Here is a 17,024-nt window from a genome sequence, read left to right as displayed (position 1 = left end):
CACCCAAATCCAAGTCTCTCTGCACATGTTACATCATTGAAATGTAAGGGAAGGGGGAAGTGGAAGGTGGATCAGAGCACAGGTAATGATTAGTAAATACAGTAAGTATGGGTGTGTATCGATGAATCCACAATTCAAAATGGTATAGGAGGCCTGTTTAGAGGGATCTCACTTCAAGTAGATAGCGTGGAGGTGCACCCTAGAGAGTGATTATATATGCAAAGGAAGGAAGAGAAAGACTCTCTCTTTGTTGGGGCACTCTTTAACAATGATTACAATTTAGTAATCAGAAACTTGTAGAAATATATCATAAGATATTGTCAGTAAGTCATGAGTAGCAACACAGGTTTGAGTGGGATGATATAGGTAGATATATCACGGAGCCAGAGTCACTGGGGTAGAGTAGACTAGTTAAGGATGCTAGTAACACTTCAAGGAGTGGGTTAGATTGGTCCAACCCAGAAAATGGTGTAGGCTAAAAATTAACTTTTAATAGGTTTTGTTAAAATAGACACTAGACAAGAACGTTTTTTAGGCGCTCACACACAAACATATAACATATAAATATATATATACAAGAATTGAATGATTCACACTGACTCGTGTGTGCCCTGTGGGCATAACATCCCCTGGTTCTGCAACACCATGTATCTCGGCTCAAGAAGATACGTATGAGTCTAAAAGTATAAGGACTCTTAGAAAAAGTCTCAAAGATGAGCCTATGAGGTTGGACTAAATTAATGTAGCCCAGCCCCCAGTCCAGGTGGTAATGTTCCCCAACACAGGTAGTGGGTTAGAGGGGGTCACCTGCGTGTTGCTAAAGCGGGATGTTATCTGTTAACACTTACTAGGATTCACTTAGTCAGAACCATGGACTATCGATTGGAGAGTCGAGGTATAATGGATAGGTCAATACATGAAATTACACCACAGTAAATAAAATGTTTCAAGTATTGCTAGAACAGTTACTATTTCAACATTGTATCGAAGGGGTAACAATCCCTCTGCAAAGTTTAGCTGTTCTTAAGAAGAGGTAGCGTGTAGGCTGACTAGTGACTCTCCTAGTTTGTTTGCCAAAAAGGGAAAATATACATTTAATTATAGTGAGATTCCGCAAACTTAGGAATCTACTTTTAAGAGAACACTTTCCAGTGCCTGATGTAAGGTGCCCGTTGTCAACAGTGTATTTGTCGGCAGGCCGACACTAGAGTATGTCTCATTCAATACAGACAGGCTCTAGTTCGGTTCATGGCCGGCATGTGAAGCATGAAATATAAGTTGTCACAGTCTACCTGCCACCATGTCGGCAGTTACGCATATATTTGCAATGCAGATTGGTGTTAGTACAGATGGCAATTGGCACAAAGAGATGAGTTTATCTGTGCTGTGGCAATCTTGTGTTATTTCAGTTTAGCCGACAGCTGTAGTGTCAACATAGTATGCTTAAACTGTCAGTATTTGCTAGTTAAATCCAAACCAATCTCTTAGATATAAGTTGTCACAATCTACCTGCCACCTTGTCGGCAGTTACACATATATTTGCAATACAGATTGGTGTTAGTACAGATAGCAGTTGGCACAAAGAGATGAGTTTATCTATGCTGTGGCAATCTTGTATTATTTCAGTTTGGCCGACAGCTGTAGTGTCAACATAGTATGCTTATACTGTCAGTATTTGCTAGTTAAATCCAAACCAATCTCTGACTATCAACAATATGCATGCTGTTGAATCGGCAGTCTAGATAAAAGAATTTTTTCTCTCTCAATGACAGTTAATATTTTAATCATTAGTGGCTCAGGTACTGTTTGTATGTACAGGTCTCTGAGTCACAACATGCACCCGCAGGGTAGGTGGATAGGGATTAGGGATATTGAGGTGGGGAATGGGGGAAGGGGTTTATGGACACAAGGAAAGAGGGGGAGGAAAATGACCAAGAAAAATGGAAAAAAGAGGGACCAGATGGAGATGAGAGTCTGACTGTATCCAAAAGGGTATGAGTGATCCCACCGACTTTATATACCCTTAACAGTGGTGGGGTAGTCTGGTTTGAGGATTAGAAAGTCTCCTTTCACCTCTGGCAGGCTACCCACTTCCACTTGTCAGCTGCCACCTGATAGTAGTGGGCTCTTATGGGTATTGTGGGGGAGGAGCTCTGCCCAGTATGGAGTCAGGAAGAAAGAAATTGGTGTTACCCTTGGTGCGAAAAGCGGCTGCTGCCCACCTAATATACCTATCACTAGGGGTGGAATACTGTATGGAACTGGGAGAGGTCACCCTTCTCCTGTCATACCTTCATACGCCCCAAGTAAGCTGCCATCATTTGTTAGATGGGCTTTTTTTAGGTATGGTGGGTGAGCGGGCTTGTTATCACACTGTGGGGGATTTTATAACACCAATGAAGTGAGTGTAGGGGAAAAAGAAACGATTAGGAGGAGGACAGAAGGTAGCAGGTAAGAAGTGGAAGGAAGAACCAGGGAGGGAAGGAGGTAGAAGGAGTGCGGGTGAGCGGGTACCTGTAAGTGCACGCTATGCGCTGGGCGGCACTGTGACAGTCCTGTCAGAAAGACTGTGGCTGCTGCGACTGTATGCGTCTCCACGATGATCGCGTGGAGAGGGCTGCAGGAGCTGGGGCTGATGCGGCTGGTACCGCTGATGCGCTGAGCGGCACTGTAACAGTCCAGTCGGGCAGGCTGTAGCTGCTGCAGCTGTAGACGTCTTCCACGATGATCGCGTGGAGAGGGCTGCAGGAGCTGGGGCTGATGCGGCTGGTACCGCTGATGCGCTGAGCGGCACTGTAACAGTCCAGTCGGGCAGGCTGTAGCTGCTGCAGCTGTAAGCGTCTTCCACGATTAGCGCGTGGAGAGGGCTGCAGGAGCTGGGGCTGATACTGCTGGTACGGCCAAAAGTATCCGGAGCGCTGGATAGTGTTAAAGCCGGTCTGTGGCACGGCTGCTGCTGCGGCAAGTGCGGCAAGATTGGGAGGCGCACAGTGTCTGCGTCACTCCCACTGAAACCAACGATCGTTTCACCTCTCTGGCTTCTTCAGGGTTAAGGTGTGTGGTTTGGGCAGGTGCCCCAACAAAGAGAGAGTCTTTCTCTTCCTTCCTTTGCACATGTTACATCATGTTACAAAAAGTTTATAAACAACGCTGCACCCGCAGTTATAGTACTAAAATTAGCAACGAGGTGGCAAAACGCAAGGGTTGGGCACTGCGGCCAGTGGGATAGTAATTATAATTACCTGACCCCTGTTGTGATGCCAGCATTGGTAATCTGATCTCCGACAACCCAACCACCGGACATCCTCATTTATCCCGAGCGGAGGTGGTAACAGCAGTAACAACTGCACTCTCTGGGTCCAACAGCTTACCTGTGATGGAATCCAGTTGATCCTTGAAACAATCCTGTCCTTGGTATGATAGTATCACCTTTCATTTGTGGGCAGATGAATATGAAAAGTTGGAAGAATGTATCCACTGTGCGGCCATCTTGGGCATGTCAATTTCCTGCACAGAAACTCCACTGCACAAACTCCTAGGGTTTTTCCCTAAGCTTTGAGCAGTGGCGTAGCTACATTTTGGGCGCCCCCCCGCCCGGCTAAGCACCCCTACCTCCGCCCCGCCGCCGCCAATGCAAACCCCCCCTCAATCCCCCACAGCCTTGCCTATCATGCTGGTCCCAGCGGCTCCGTTCTTCTGCTGAGGACCACCAGAAAATGGCCGCCCCATACAGCAGACAGTTTCAGAGAACTGTGTGCTATATGGGGGCGGCCATTTTCTGGTGGTCCTCAGCAGAAGAACGGAGCCGCCGGGACCAGCGCGATAGGTAAGTCTGCGGGGGATTGGGGGGGTTAACTATAGCACCGCAGCCCCCGGCGCCCCCACATGCACAGCGCCCCCCCGCGGTGGCGGGGGCTGCGGTGCTATAGTTACACCGCTGGCTTTGAGACCTAAATCCTGGTGATTTTAATCCTGTATATACTAAAAATGGAAAAGGCCAATGATTTTACTATCAAAAATCTAGTGAAAGAATTGTCCTTTTAAATTTCCGGCATAAACACGATTATATGAGTCAGGTTTAGAACCGTGGTGCTTAGTACATAAACTGTTATTCTGTGTTGTATTTTAATTACTATAGTTGGAGAGAAGTTACTGTATTAGCTAAGGATCAGCAGCTGTACCTTCCCTTAAAGTTTCATGGAACCTGCATTGCCTTATGTTCTTTGAACTGGAACTTACTAACTATGGCTGCACAGCTGCTTCCTACATTTCAGTTCTGGTTCAGTAGATAGACACTGTTGGTGTGTGCGTGTCTCAACAAACTAAAATATACAGTAGACGCCAGTAAAGTAAGTTAGAGACTGCCTAATGCTGCTGCCCATACATATGTGAGATATTGCATACAATCCTTTCGATTTCGACCGCATCTGACCGAGAAATTTAAATGATTGTATGCATTTTTAAGGGGACATTCGACACGATGCGCGGGCACGCCGGTCGAATATCGCGTCTCAAGATGTTATGTGCTGCACATAATATCTACCAAATCGCAGGAGCAATCGCATGTGGTTTCTAACCACATGCGATGCTCGAATGCGATCCGCAGGTGGGGGGCGGAGGGATGGGGATGGGGAGAGGGGGCCGGAGGGACCGCTGGTGGTGTGGGTGACGGCGGGCAGAGGGCGGCCTTATGTAGCGCAAGAAGCGCTAGCGGGTGGTGGGGGTCTGTCAGCGGTGGCTGCAGAAGTGTTTAAAACACTGGGCAGCCCTCTGATGTGCCATGTCTAGGTGGCATGTTACATCAGGTGCTGCCAAGGGGGCACTTTTGCACCACAAGATGCGATTGGGTTCGAATCCGATCGCACATATGTATGGGCAGCATAAGTCTAGTGTCAGGTAAAGTGTAATGGGCATCTATAGTATACAAAGCCTGCCCATTCTAATATGGTCACTGATGTTTAGTGACATCCTTAATATGCAAATCCAGTGTTGGTGCACAGTCTTATATGCAGATCTGTATCTGGTGCCCGTCTTATATGCAAATCCAGTGTTGGTGCACAGTCTAATATGTAGATCTGTATCTGGTGCCCATCTTATATGCAAATCCAGTGTTGGTGCACAGTCTTATATGTAGATCTGTATCTGGTGCCCCTCTTATATGCAAATCCAGTGTTGGTGCACAGTCTTATATGTAGATCTGTATTTGGTGCCCGTCTTATATGCAAATCCAGTGTTGGTGCACAGTCTAATATGCAGATCCATATTTGATGTCCAGTCTTATATGCAAATTCATTGTTAGTGCACTGGCGGAGCTGGGCCATGGGAACGCCCCTGGGTATGTGGGCAGGCTGATGCTTGCCATGAATGGGCAGCTGATGTCACAGGACGTCAGCCGTCCATCCTGTCTTCGTCCCGGCGCCCGCAAATGAAAGTCAGTTGAGACATGGTTGCGAGGGGAAATGGGGGGGGGGGTCATTCATGCTGGTGGCATTACATGGCACCCCAAGTAGTGAATTTTTACTGCTTCGTGGGTTACAGTACCTTGCCTTTATAGTTTGCATAAATTTGGATCCACATCAAAGGCAGGAAGGTTGTTGCATTTAGCGATATGGAACTTACATGTAAATCATACAGTTTCGATGTTTCGTAACCTTTATTCCATCCTGCTTTTCTCCCTCTGATATCGATCAATGTGCGTTTTCTCTACCCATATTGATACGTCACTCTCTAAGCTCTCGCTATTGATTTACCTGTTGTTTTTTTCATAGTGACCAAAAGCAAACCTGTGATTGGTTATCATGGTTATTGGTTATTGTAACATCTGCCAGCAATTGATCAGTAGAGGGCACTTCAGGAAGCTGAAAGCAGGGGGCCTGCAATGAACTGCTGGTGGGCACAATAGTTGCATTCAGGAGCGTTAGACATTTAGTGGCCTCAAACGCTCCTGCAACACAGTCAAATCAGGAATTGTCATCCTGCTTAAAATTGTAATGCCCAACTTGCCTATCCCCTTGAATAAAGCACACAGGGCGAGATGTACTAACTATGCCTTGAAAAGTGATAAAATGAAGAGTGATAAATCACCAACCAATCGGCTCCTCACTGTCATTTTGCAAACCCAGCCTGTGACATAGCAGTTACGAGGTGATTGGCTGGTGTCCAAAGTTGTTTATTTAATGTACACATGAGTCCTTACAAATTTATGCCCTGCCCAGGGCCGCAATTGCCCAGCCCTGCCCTAGAGTCATAAATGTCTGGCCATGTTCCTGGTTATCATTTTATCAGATCAACCCACCACCGATCTCTACACCCTTGGAGTGGGCGGGGTTGCACTTTAACCTGCAGCAGGCTGTGGTGGGTTTCCATGTGGTTGCCATAGCAGCCATTCCCTGACAAGTTGTGGTGGGCAGGAGGGCATGGGTGCTATTACTATATCACAATACAGTACATAGTTATGCCAGTGTTGTGAGTGTAGTTATCTGTCACTTGTAAGCAGATAGTGTGACACTGAAGGTAATCGCATGTTTGAGACATGTTTTAGCTGATGTGTTATTGCTTATGTGTAGCTATGGGGAGTCAGACTTAGATAAGAGCAGTCCAAAGTTCACCGCAATTACTATATACTTTGGAATGTTCTGCTCCGACCGTCCTCTAACTCTGGTATTGATTGCTCCTGTCTGATAAAGGCCTGTACTTTGTCCTCATATCACAGACAAAATGAAATAAAAAAAAATGTAATAAGCTGGGTACACATTAGACAAAACCTGAGGTGATCCGAATTCAGTCCCTGCCCTCATTCGCCCGCCAGTTCGCAGAGAGGAGGAAGGGGGTGGACTGGGGCAGTGGCAGCGCTGAGTTATATGGGCATCACCATGGATATGGGGGTGGGCAGTCTAATCTATGTGTATGCACCTTTACTGTCTAACTAAACAATAAACAGCAGGTATTCAGGAATGGCCAATATATCATGTGAGGGGCGGTGGGGGGTTTACCCCCGATAATATCCTTCACAGACCTATCACAGCGGATGTGTAACAAGGCCAATGGCTGATACATATGTTCAGTTAGATTTGTGCATCTGGCTGTGTGCTCCGCTAGGCCGCCAGCCACCAGTACACTTGCTGCAAATTCAAATGTCCACCCAGCTGCGGGTTCTGACCGAGAGATGTTAAGTGTACACATTGGGGGTTATTCTGGTTGATTCGCAAGGCTGCAAACTCGCAGGCTTGCAATTCCACCAAACCCCACCCTGCGAATGTCCGCCCACCGCCCCCCCCCCTCGCAGAGCGGGTTCGCCCGCACAATCTGCAAATGGATGTTTAGCATAAATATGCCCCCCCGCACCCGCTGGGCATTACCATATGGTAATGGGGCTGCCCAGCGCCCCCCGCTCACGGGTACATGCACCCGGCGAGCAGAAACGCACCTACGCATGCACAGACACTCAACGTCGGTCCTCCGTGGGCGTTCTCGATCAATGGGAATGACCAATCATTCAAATCGCTCTGTGCATCATTAATGATGCGCGTACCCACCAATCGTTAACGATGGTCTATGATCTCTCCTGAATGCTGGAATATCATAGACCAATCTTTTGTGAAGTGTATCAAATTGTTCTGTGTGTACGCACGATGTACGATTTGATACACCCGTGAACGATGTCGGAACATTCTGGCATCGTTCCATGTGTATGCACCTTAACTGTCACATAACAGGAGCTGAATTGCTGCCTGCATTATCACCTTCCACTTTACTTTATCACGTCACCAGCTCTTAATACTTTACATCTACCCCTATGTCCTTAAGTGGCATTCCCTATAGTTATAGTCAATTATTGGAGAAAAAAACCACAGTGAAGGAGAGAACCAAAAAAATGTATCTAAAAAATAGTGTAATGGTTAGCATTACCGCCTCACAGCACTGAGGTCATGGGTACGGATGGTGTAATGGTTAGCATTACCGCCTCACAGCACTGAGGTCATGGGTACGGATGGTGTAATGGTTAGCATTACCGCCTCACAGCACTGAGGTCATGGGTTCTATCCCCACCATGTGTTATATATACGGGGCAGTACGGATGGTGTAATGGTTAGCATTACCGCCTCACAGCACTGAGGTCATGGGTACGGATGGTGTAATGGTTAGCATTACCGCCTCACAGCACTGAGGTCATGGGTACGGATAGTGTAATGGTTAGCATTACCGCCTCACAGCACTGAGGTCATGGGTACGGATGGTGTAATGGTTAGCATTACCGCCTCACAGCACTGAGGTCATGGGTACGGATGGTGTAATGGTTAGCATTACCGCCTCACAGCACTGAGGTCATGGGTACGGGTGGTGTAATGGTTAGCATTACCGCCTCACAGCACTGAGGTCATGGGTACGGGTGGTGTAATGGTTAGCATTACCGCCTCACAGCACTGAGGTCATGGGTACGGATGGTGTAATGGTTAGCATTACCGCCTCACAGCACTGAGGTCATGGGTACGGATGGTGTAATGGTTAGCATTATCGCCTCACAGCACTGAGGTCATGGGTACGGATGGTGTAAGGGTTAGCATTACCGCCTCACAGCACTGAGGTCATGGGTACGGATGGATGAATGGTTAGCATTACCGCCTCACAGCACTGAGGTCATGGGTACGGATGGTGTAATGGTTAGCATTACCGCCTCACAGCACTGAGGTCATGGGTACGGATGGTGTAATGGTTAGCATTACCGCCTCACAGCACTGAGGTCATGGGTACGGATGGTGTAATGGTTAGCATTACCGCCTCACAGCACTGAGGTCATGGGTACAGATGGTGTAATGGTTAGCATTACCGCCTCACAGCACTGAGGTTATGGGTACGGGTGGTGTAATGGTTAGCATTACCTCCTCACAGCACTGAGGTCATGGGTACGGGTGGTGTAATGGTTAGTATTACCACCTCACAGCACTGAGGTCATGGGTACGGATAGTGTAATAGTTAGCATTACCGCCTCAAAGCACTGAGGTCATGGGTACGGATGGTGTAATGGTTAGCATTACCACCTCACAGCACTGAGGTCATGGGTACGGGTGGTGTAATGGTTAGCATTACCGCCTCACAGCACTGAGGTCATGGGTACGGGTGGTGTAATGGTTAGTATTACCGCCTCACAGCACTGAGGTCATGGGTACGGGTGGTGTAATGGTTAGCATTACCGCCTCACAGCACTGAGGTCATGGGTACGGATGGTGTAATGGTTAGCATTACCGCCTCACAGCACTGAGGTCATGGGTACGGATGGTGTAATGGTTAGCATTACCGCCTCACAGCACTGAGGTCATGGGTACGGGTGGTGTAACGGTTAGCATTACCGCCTCACAGCACTGAGGTCATGGGTACGGGTGGTGTAACGGTTAGCATTACCGCCTCACAGCACTGAGGCCATGGGTACGGGTGGTGTAACGGTTAGCATTACCGCCTCACAGCACTGAGGTCATGGGTTTGATTCCCACCAAATAACTGGTAATAATATTCTCTGTACAGCGCTGCGGAATATGTGTGCGCTATATAAGAAACTGTTAATAAATAAATAATATTCAATTCATTTTTTATGCTCTCCTCCTCCGCTGTGCTTTTTTCCCAAAAAAATGTTTACTACCTGCCATTAGACTGTCCCCCTGTTGTTGACATGTACTACTTTTTATCTACTCTGCTGAAATCTCTGAATAAGGCCCATTGTAAATCTTCTTTCTGTGCTGCACTCTCCTGCCCAGAATGCACTGCTGCTTTAGTAGTTCAAGTCTAACTGGTCCAGATCAGCAACAGATACAAAGGTCGCCTTTTGTCCTGCAGGGTGTAGTCCAACTCCTTTACATAGTCGCTGCACCTAAAGTACAAGATGCATTGGAAATACAGTATATGTTTATGTGTCAGGAGAATGTCAGTCCTGAGAGTATTGTAGGTACAGTAGATATTCTCTGCATTCCGGACTGTCAGGAGGATTAGAGTTTCACTCCTAAATTGTTGTACAAAAAAAAGTCTACATTCAGATTGTCTATATTATCTGAATGCCGACACTCAGAATGAAGACACAGGAAGTTGTCATGTCAAATTGTGAATGTCGACAGCCCGCATGACCAACTTTAACTGCAGCCTAGCCCTAAACATAACCGTACCCATAAGATCAATTAAAATTGTCTGTTGGTAATTGCTGGGATGTATTGCCTTCAAAATGTGACGCTTGATGCATCTCGCCCTCTGTCTGAAGACCGTTTTAATGTCAACATGGCAGAGTCTATATTCTGTTATTGTAGACAATTGTTATATCACACCCTATCTCTCATCTGCAGTGACCAGATATCATGGGGCGATATTCAATCGATCTTTTTTACCGCACATAAACGAAATGCTAAAACTCCAGACGCTGGGGTTGATGTACCAAGCAGTGGAAAGAGTGGAGCAGTTACTCATAGCAACCAATAAGCTTAGAGGAAGCATTTATCAAGTACATGATATAAAATAAAACATGGCTGCTGATTGGCTACCGCTGACTCACTTATTCACTCTTTTCACAGCTCAACCCCTCTGTGTCTGGACTGATAATTAACGTAATTAAAGTGTTTATAAGAACACTTTATAGTTTGTTAAATGATTTGTTGAAATATTTTTATTTTCATGCATTTGTTCTTGAATCCAAACGAAAGCAAAATTATAATGTGGAGCCTTGCAACAACATTGAGCAAACACTAGAGGGCGCACATCGCACACACAAAAACACAGACCCACCACGCAAGGTACAGCAGCAATTGTGAATGAATGCGATCTTTCACTTCCCTCACAATGTACATGCAGATCTAAGGTTGCTCTGAGCAACCTCAGATATGCGTGCACGTCCCACATCATTCAATGGTCGGTGACCATCGAATGATTTGGGTGCCCCCCCCCCCCCCATCTGCCCCCTTGTTTGAAAAATTACAGTTAGGGGCTGGTTGGTTGGTACTTTATCTCCTTCTTTCTCTAAAACAATATATGTATGTGGATCCTCTCCAGAGGTGGATACAGGTTGAGTATCCCTTATCCAAAATGCTGGAGACTACAAGCATTTCGGATAAGAGATTTTTTCGTTTTTTTTTTATTTTTTTTTCTAACATACTTACCTTGTCCCCTGGTGGTGCTCCGATGGTCCCCCAGCGTCCACAGTGTCCCCCGGCATCCACGGCGGCCTTCAGGATCCTCTTCAGCGATCCCAGGGGTGCAATGCACGAGTTTGCAGGTGCGCCGGTGATGTCTCCCGCATGTTAGTTAATGCAGTTTCACAAAATGCCAAATGGTTTCTGAAAAATGCCTCCTGGATATTCCCCATCTGATCACTGTCTCTGTAGATTGGTGCTAATGAGAGCAATAACCAAACTACACTGTTGCTAAGTTACTGCTACAATACAGTTACGGACAGTTGGCCTGACCTATGACCCCTCCCACCAGCATCGGTGATGTCATTACCGGAGTGTTCCGTCACCTACAGAAAATGTCAGAGACATCACAGCCAGTCTCCATTATTACCTAGATAACAAAGGTGTCAGCTCTGTCTCATGTATATGTGCCAGGGGGTGGGAGCCTTCCACTGCTACTGAAATGGGACAGGCAGTAACGGTGGTGAGAATAGGGGCCATACAGGCAGAAAGCTGGGAGGAGGCAAAATTTAGGGGAATGGGGTGGATCCAGGGGTGGGGTATATTAAGCAGCAAGTGAACACTGAGGGGCAGATTTATTAAGCTTGGAGAAGAGATAAACTGGAGATAAAGCGGAGAAAAGGTAAAAGGAGATAAAGCACCAGCCAATCAACTCCCAACTGTCTTTTTCAAACACAGGTGATTGGCTGGTGCTTTATCTCCTTTTACCTTTTCTCCGCTTTATCTCCAGTTTATCTCTTCTCCTAGCTTAATAAATCTGCCCCTCAGTTCTTGTCTTCTCAACGAAGAAGGAAATATGGGCAGTCCTAAGGATATGAGTGACTTAGACAAGGGCCAAATTATGATGTCTAGACAGTTGGGTCAGAGCATCTGTAAAACGGCCGGTCTTGTAGGGTGTCCCCAGTTACACAGTGGGTAGTACCTTCCAAAAGGAAGGACAACCAGAGAACTGGCAACAGGGCAGTAGCTACTGTAGCACACATTGCTGACCGTTAATGCTGGCTCTGATATAAAGGTAAGAGAACAGACAGAGTATCGCAGCTTGTTGCATATGGGGCTTGTAAAACCACAGACAGGTTAGAAAATTAGGTCCCCTTCCCGGCCCGCCAGGGAAGGTGGTCAAGTCTCCTACATGCCCCTAAAGCCCCCGCACCCCTTGGACCTGCTGAAACAAATTCCGCAATTCGCGGGTCCGTGGGGAGAGAGGGGACTAACATTTCTTAAATTTCATAATTTCATGCCGTTTTAGCCCTGCCCCCTCCCCACGGACCTACGAATCATGGAGTTTGTGTGGATTGGGGGTGGAGCTTTGTGACATCACCAGTATGCAGCTGTTACAGCAATGATTGACATGATGTTTTTCTTTTTTTATCCATCCAGAAATATTTTAAAAGGAATAAAAGAGCTGAGGAACGTGCTGAGGGCGGTAGAGACAAAAGCAACACAGTCATTCAAGATGGTGAGTGTACAGGGGTCATTTACCAGACTTATAACATATACCGTAGAATGTTAGTAGCTAAGGGGGAAATATACTAAGATGGGTGTTCTATTGCATATTACTGCACAGCTGCTGCATCTTGTACTCAGCAGCTGGGCAATAATATGCTAATGCCTCTTGCCGGCTTCTGTGATCCGCTGCTGTGTCTGAGGACCCGGCATCGGATCATCGTCTCAGGTGACTCAGATGTCCGGCAAGATGACTGGCCAGGACCAGTAAAACCAGCCACCCACCTTATCTGTGCCACCCCCCCACAATGACGGCTGTCATTTAGAATTGGAATGAATTGGAATAATTCATATATTTTTGTTGTTATTATTATATGGTTAAAAGTAGCAAAAGTTTATTGATTATCAAATTTATAACTTGTGTTTTAAATAATCCTATTAAATCATGTTGTTTGATTAATAGCAGCTGTATCCGAGGGGATTTAGTCTAAAGGTCGACAAAGACAGTTATGATATCATAGTAACATATACAGTAGTAACATAGTAATTAGGGCTGAAAAGAGACGTTAGTCCATCGAGTCCAACCTGTCTGACTTGTAACTAGTGACTTGAGAAATGCCCCTTTCAGACCGCACTTTTTACCCGTTATTTTGCCGTTTTTTTTACCATTTTAAAACGGTAATTTGTGCAGTCTGAAAGGTGCAGAGTGAATTTACTGGTTCTGTAGAGAAGTAATCAGTGTATAGAGGGCGCTGGATTCTTGTTGACCCAATATGATGGCTGTCCAAAGGCTCATACAGATTTATGAGGAAAAAACAAAAAATGACAGCAATCAATGGGGGTCTGTATATGAATAATAGACAGAAGGTTTGAAGGGCACAGTAGAAAAAGGCTCCCAAGGGGATATCGTACCCTCACTCACACGAAACAGTGCGTGTACATCCACATCAGGGTATCTTTAGATTTTTCAGAAAGAGCACCTCACTGGCGTAACTACACTAAGGCAGCTACCGCCACCGCTTGGGGGAGCGAGTGGCAGCGCTGTCTGTGTGGGCGCCGTCATCCAGCACTTTCTTGCGCACCCACCGCCCGTCGAGTCAGCTGGTGGCTGGCTCAGCCCACCCATATCAATGCTCTGGCCGGCTCACGATGTGACGTGCTGGCGTCACACCATGCTCTCCCCCGCCCTGCGCTGTACTCCTCCTGAGTTAGTACAGCGCAGGGCGGGGGAGAGCGCGGTGTGATGCCAGCACGTCACATCCCGAGCCGGCAGAGTACAGGAGGCAGGAGAAGATGCAGCCGGGACCCACAGCCACTTGCTGAAGGAGAAGGGGGCACAGGAGCAGGGGCGTAGGGAGGGCGCCGGAAGGTCTGCTCGCCCGCTCCCCAGCTCTGGACCTGCCGCTGCAGCCTCCGTGTAACCCACCGCTGATGCCTCCACCGTCCACATGACCCACCGTCGCTGCTGCCCTGCACTCCCTAATGTGATGCCCTGCTTCCCACTGCAGCCTCCACGGGACAATGGCCGCTGCCTCTACGGTACACTGATTGTCTAAATGATGATTGCTGTCCTTATATCTCTCTCTGCTGTTTTTATCTCTCTCTGCTGTCCTTATCTCTCTCTGCTGTCCTTATCTCTCTCTGCTGTCCTTATCTCTCTCTGCTGTCCTTATCTCTCTCTCTGCTGTCTTTATCTCTCTCTGCTGTCTTTATCTCTCTCTGCTGTCTTTATCTCTCTCTGCTGTCCTCATCTCTCTCTCTGATGTCCTCATCTCTCTCTCTGCTGTCTTTATCTCTCTCTCTCGGCTGTCCTTATCTCTCTCTCTCTCTCTCGGCTGTCCTTATCTCTCTCTCTCTCTGCTGTCCTTATCTCTCTCTCTCTGCTGTCCTTATCTCTCTCTCTCTGCTGTCCTTATCTCTCTCTCCGCTCTTTCTGCTGTCCCGCTCTCCCATGTCTTTTCTCTTTCTGTTGTCCTTTTGTCTCTCTCCACTCTCTTAGTGAGTACATGCATCCTGGCAAAAAAAAAAAATATATATATATATATATTTTGTGTGTGGGAGGGGGCGCCACAATTTTTTTAGCAGGGGGGAGCAAAATTTATAGTTACGCCACTGGAGCACCTACTTGTGTGGAAATAGGTTTAAAACAGGTGCGTACCGTACTCACATATATACAGGTGATGGTACTCTTATCAAGGTATCTTTGGGTCCCAAATGGGATTTTCAGCGATTACCTCCAATTTTCTCGGTATATTATGTGAAAGGAAACAAATTCTCTCTCAGTGTGGATATATGGATATATACTAAACAGTGATAAATGAGGGGTCTGTGTACTGATAGTAGACAGATAAAAAAGCTCCCAAGGGAATATCGTACCCTCACTCACACAAAGAAATGCATGAACATCCACATCAAGGTATCTTTGATTTCACCAGAGCACCTCCGTGTATGGAAAAGAGTTTGCAACAGGTGCGTACCTTACTCACATGTGCACTAATGATGGTACTCCTATCAAGGTGTCTTTGGGTCCCAGTTAGTGGGTGGGATCTTCAAAGATTGCCTCCAATGTACCCGGTATATCATAAAAGGAGACAAGGTTCTCTCTCAGTACAGATATTAATTTTATTGAACGGGATATAACAAGGGTGGTGTGCATAAAAACAGAATGCACCAAATGTATGCAAAAAAGCAAGGGGAAACAATACCTGAAAGGCAATGTATGGCCATCCACTGTCAGCCAGGTAGTTCCCAGATGGTACAGATGATATAGATGCACAGCTCCTCTCCACCTAAGCGCCCTCTATACACTGATTACTTCTCTACATTTCGACGACTAGAGGTCTCCGGTGATCCTCTTCTTCCAGTGTAAGGCTGCAGGATTCAGGCTTAGCGCCTTGGGACTGACTCATTTTTTGTTGTATTGTTTGAATTTACTGGTTCTATTGAACTGGTATTTCTAAACGGTAATAAAGCAGGGTCCTACCCGTTTCAGACCCGTTTTTTTTCATCCACTGTTTTCTATGGGTTAAAACGGGTTCAGTGTTGTGAAGGGACAAAAACTGCACTGAAATACCGTTTAAAGACATGCGGTGTGAAAGGGGTTTTAGCTGGCAGACCTGTTTTTAGAAACATTTTAAAATACCTGTCTGAAAGCAGCATTAGTCATATCTATAGGATTCCCTTAGTGGCCAAAAATGTATCCAGTTTTGATGTAAATTCAGTAACAGTAGTTGCTGTAACCACCCCACCGGCAATGAGGTCCAGAATGTTACTGCTCTAATGGTGAAGAATCCTCCTCTTAATTAAGTAGGGAATTTCTCTTCCTGGAGCCTCAGCACATACCCGCGTGTCCTAAGTATAGGCCTGTTAGTGACCAATCATCTCCGAGTTCCATATGATTCCCAATCCTGTATCTGAACATACTAATCAGATCACCTCTCAGCCTCCGTTTCTCCAGTGAAAACATACATTTTCGACATTGTTAATATGTGGACAGGAAACATGTCAGCATTTTTAGAATGCCAACAGGTGAAATGTCAACAAAATCAGAATGTTGATGTTAGGGTTAGGGGTTAGGCAAGGGGGCGTGGCGTAAGGTTAGGCTGCAGGGTTGGAGGGGTTAGGGTTAGGCTGTGCTAGGGCTAGGGTTAAGGTATGGGGTGAGGGCAGGGCTAGGCAGAAGGGGTGCAGAGATTAGAGGGTTAGGGGAGGTTGCAGGGTCAGGTCACAGATAGGCTGCATGCAGGAGGATTAGGGTTACAGGTAGACACTGTTAATAGATGTCAATTCTTTCTGTACATATGACCAATAGGGAACAGGTAAATCACTCGCAGACCTTGTCCGTAGGAAACCTGGAATCCAGTGAAAGAATAATCAGGTCTCTGTCTCCTGTGGGGCGGATGTGTCAGCGAGACATCACCAGGCCAGGGACCATTCACATATTTCCTGTTTATTCAGAGCAATAGGGTTTATTATCTCTCATGAAGCCGTGTGGAGCAAAGGACTCTGGGATGTATTGACCATACATCACCATGGCTACATGACAGATCCAACCTTATTTTGCCGTGTAAATGATTGCCGCTTTAAAATATGAGCATACCTGAGGGAATTCCCACACAGCCTGCAGCTCACAGGTGAACACATCAGCCCCCTGTCTAATGGGTGTGTTATAGGATTGCAGCATCGCAGGAGCAGTTACAAACTCAGGCGCTTATCGCTTACTTTGGTCTGACAGAGAGTCGGCCAATAGAACGGGGCTGGGACAAGTCGTGATGGTGCTTCCCATTGGTTCTGACCGCAACCGCGTGTAGTGGGCATCTTAGGCCATGAGGAGTAACTAGCGTTTCTAGCATAAATATATTCTATTTGTCTTTATACTCGGCGATGGTGGTGACGATGTCCGTTTTGTGGGAG

The 17,024-nt window shown here is 46.6% G+C and overlaps 1 protein-coding gene across 5 annotated transcripts in view; it reads left to right on the top strand.

Moving 5' to 3' along the window:
* TTC7A (tetratricopeptide repeat domain 7A) overlaps positions 1-17,024 on the top strand; it is a 368,146-nt gene that overhangs the window by 50,319 nt on the left and 300,803 nt on the right. For all 5 annotated transcript variants that reach the window (XM_083175293.1, XM_083175295.1, XM_083175292.1 and 2 more), the window contains exon 6: positions 12,546-12,624. In XM_083175293.1, coding sequence (XP_083031419.1) covers positions 12,546-12,624 — 79 coding nt within the window. The remainder of the gene's footprint in view (positions 1-12,545; positions 12,625-17,024) is intronic.

Source organism: Crinia signifera, chromosome 3 (assembly GCF_055691185.1).
Source record: "Crinia signifera chromosome 3, ASM5569118v1, whole genome shotgun sequence".
Taxonomy (NCBI): domain Eukaryota; kingdom Metazoa; phylum Chordata; class Amphibia; order Anura; family Myobatrachidae; genus Crinia; species Crinia signifera.
Note: the sequence above shows the minus strand (reverse complement) of the source record. Positions and strands in the feature narration are given on the sequence as shown.